Source organism: Tilletiopsis washingtonensis (genome assembly GCF_003144115.1).
Source record: "Tilletiopsis washingtonensis strain MCA 4186 unplaced genomic scaffold FA09scaffold_12, whole genome shotgun sequence".
NCBI classification, from domain to species: Eukaryota; Fungi; Basidiomycota; class Exobasidiomycetes; order Entylomatales; genus Tilletiopsis; species Tilletiopsis washingtonensis.
In genome coordinates, this window is record NW_020312009.1 from 152,398 (window position 1) to 153,683 (window position 1,286).

Consider the following 1,286-nt stretch of genomic DNA (forward strand, 5'->3'; position numbering starts at 1 on the left):
TGATGCTTCACACCACGTCTCAGCAATGCCCACTCTGTATATCCTCTAGCGACCCCCCATGCTTTGCAAACACACTTGCTCCTTTTTCTGCCCGCCCGCGCGCGCGCGTCGTCGTGTGGTGGCGATCGTTGTGTCCTGGAGGCAAGCAGGCCAAGCATGCGTCGCGCCACCAGCACACTCAGCCCACGAGACGGCAGGCTTACTGTTCGGATGCCCCACCCACCCCTCCACCCCCTCCCCCCTGCGCAGGGGACATTGAGGGCGAGCAACATGAGGGTTTGAGAAGCCAAGGGGCGAGATTGCAAAGCGTGATCAACGCTTGCCCTCCCTCTGGCAACCACGACGCCCACGCGGCGCACGCGGCTTTCATGGACCGCCGCCTCTGCCAGGCTTGCGCGTTCGCCGGGGCGCTCTACACAGGTCAAGACGCGGCACGAAACAGGCATCGGGGGGGGGGGGGGTGAGTTCAACGCATCAAGTATTCATCCCCTCCCCCACGTCGCAAGTTTCTCGAGCCCTTCGCCCTCGCTGGCATGACAGTGGCAGATGAGAACAGAGCCTTGCAGAGCTTCAGCAGCCCGCGACTGCGACTGCGACTGCGACTGCGAGCGCGACGGCTTTAGAGGCTCTCCATCTGCGCCACGACCTCCTCGAGCTCGCGCTTGCTGGCCTGGAAGCGCTGCTCGGCCTCCTCGTGGCGCGCCTCCCAGGCGTCGCGCTCCTGCTCGACGCGCTGCACCTGGCGCTCAAAGTGCTCGGCCTTGACGTCGACGAGACGCAGCCTGGGGTGTGTGCAAGGGAGAGGAGAAGAGAGGGCGAAAGTCAGCATGGTTAGGGAAAAAGACGAGGGCAAAAAAGAGGGAAAAGGATGGAGAAGGAAGAGCTGCGCGCAGAGATCTGCGAGCGACACGCAATCCATGGGCGCGAGGCACACCCGTGCTGGGCTCTCGCTCATGTGAAAGAAGCGCCCCCATCGTAGTTGGCTGCTTGGCACCCTTTTCGCACCCGAGATCCCAGAGGGCGCGAGCACCGCGGGGAGAGCCGCACGCGCGCACAATTTGGGTGCGCCACGTTTCTTTGCTGCGCGGCTGGGCTGCGCACAGAACAGTGGCGGATCTCCTCGCTCTCTCTCTCTTTCTCTCTCGAGAGTGTGCTCTCCGCAAGGTGGAATAGGGCCTTCGCAAGGGGGGTGGGCCCGTTGGGTTCCTCCAGCCCCACAGCGTGCCCCCAAGCAAAATCGGGGGGCACACGGCCCAAAGCCCCGAATGCAGCAGACGGTCCCCCCC

The 1,286-nt window shown here is 64.1% G+C and overlaps 1 protein-coding gene across 1 annotated transcript in view; it reads right to left on the bottom strand.

Annotated features, from left to right (window-relative positions):
- Positions 1-489: 489 nt before the first annotated feature.
- Positions 490-1,286, bottom strand: part of FA09DRAFT_330249 (hypothetical protein) — a 2,018-nt gene continuing 1,221 nt past the window's right edge. Inside the window, exon 4 of the mRNA XM_025742529.1 lies at positions 490-782. Coding sequence (XP_025597843.1) covers positions 620-782 — 163 coding nt within the window. The 3' untranslated portion in view covers positions 490-619. The remainder of the gene's footprint in view (positions 783-1,286) is intronic.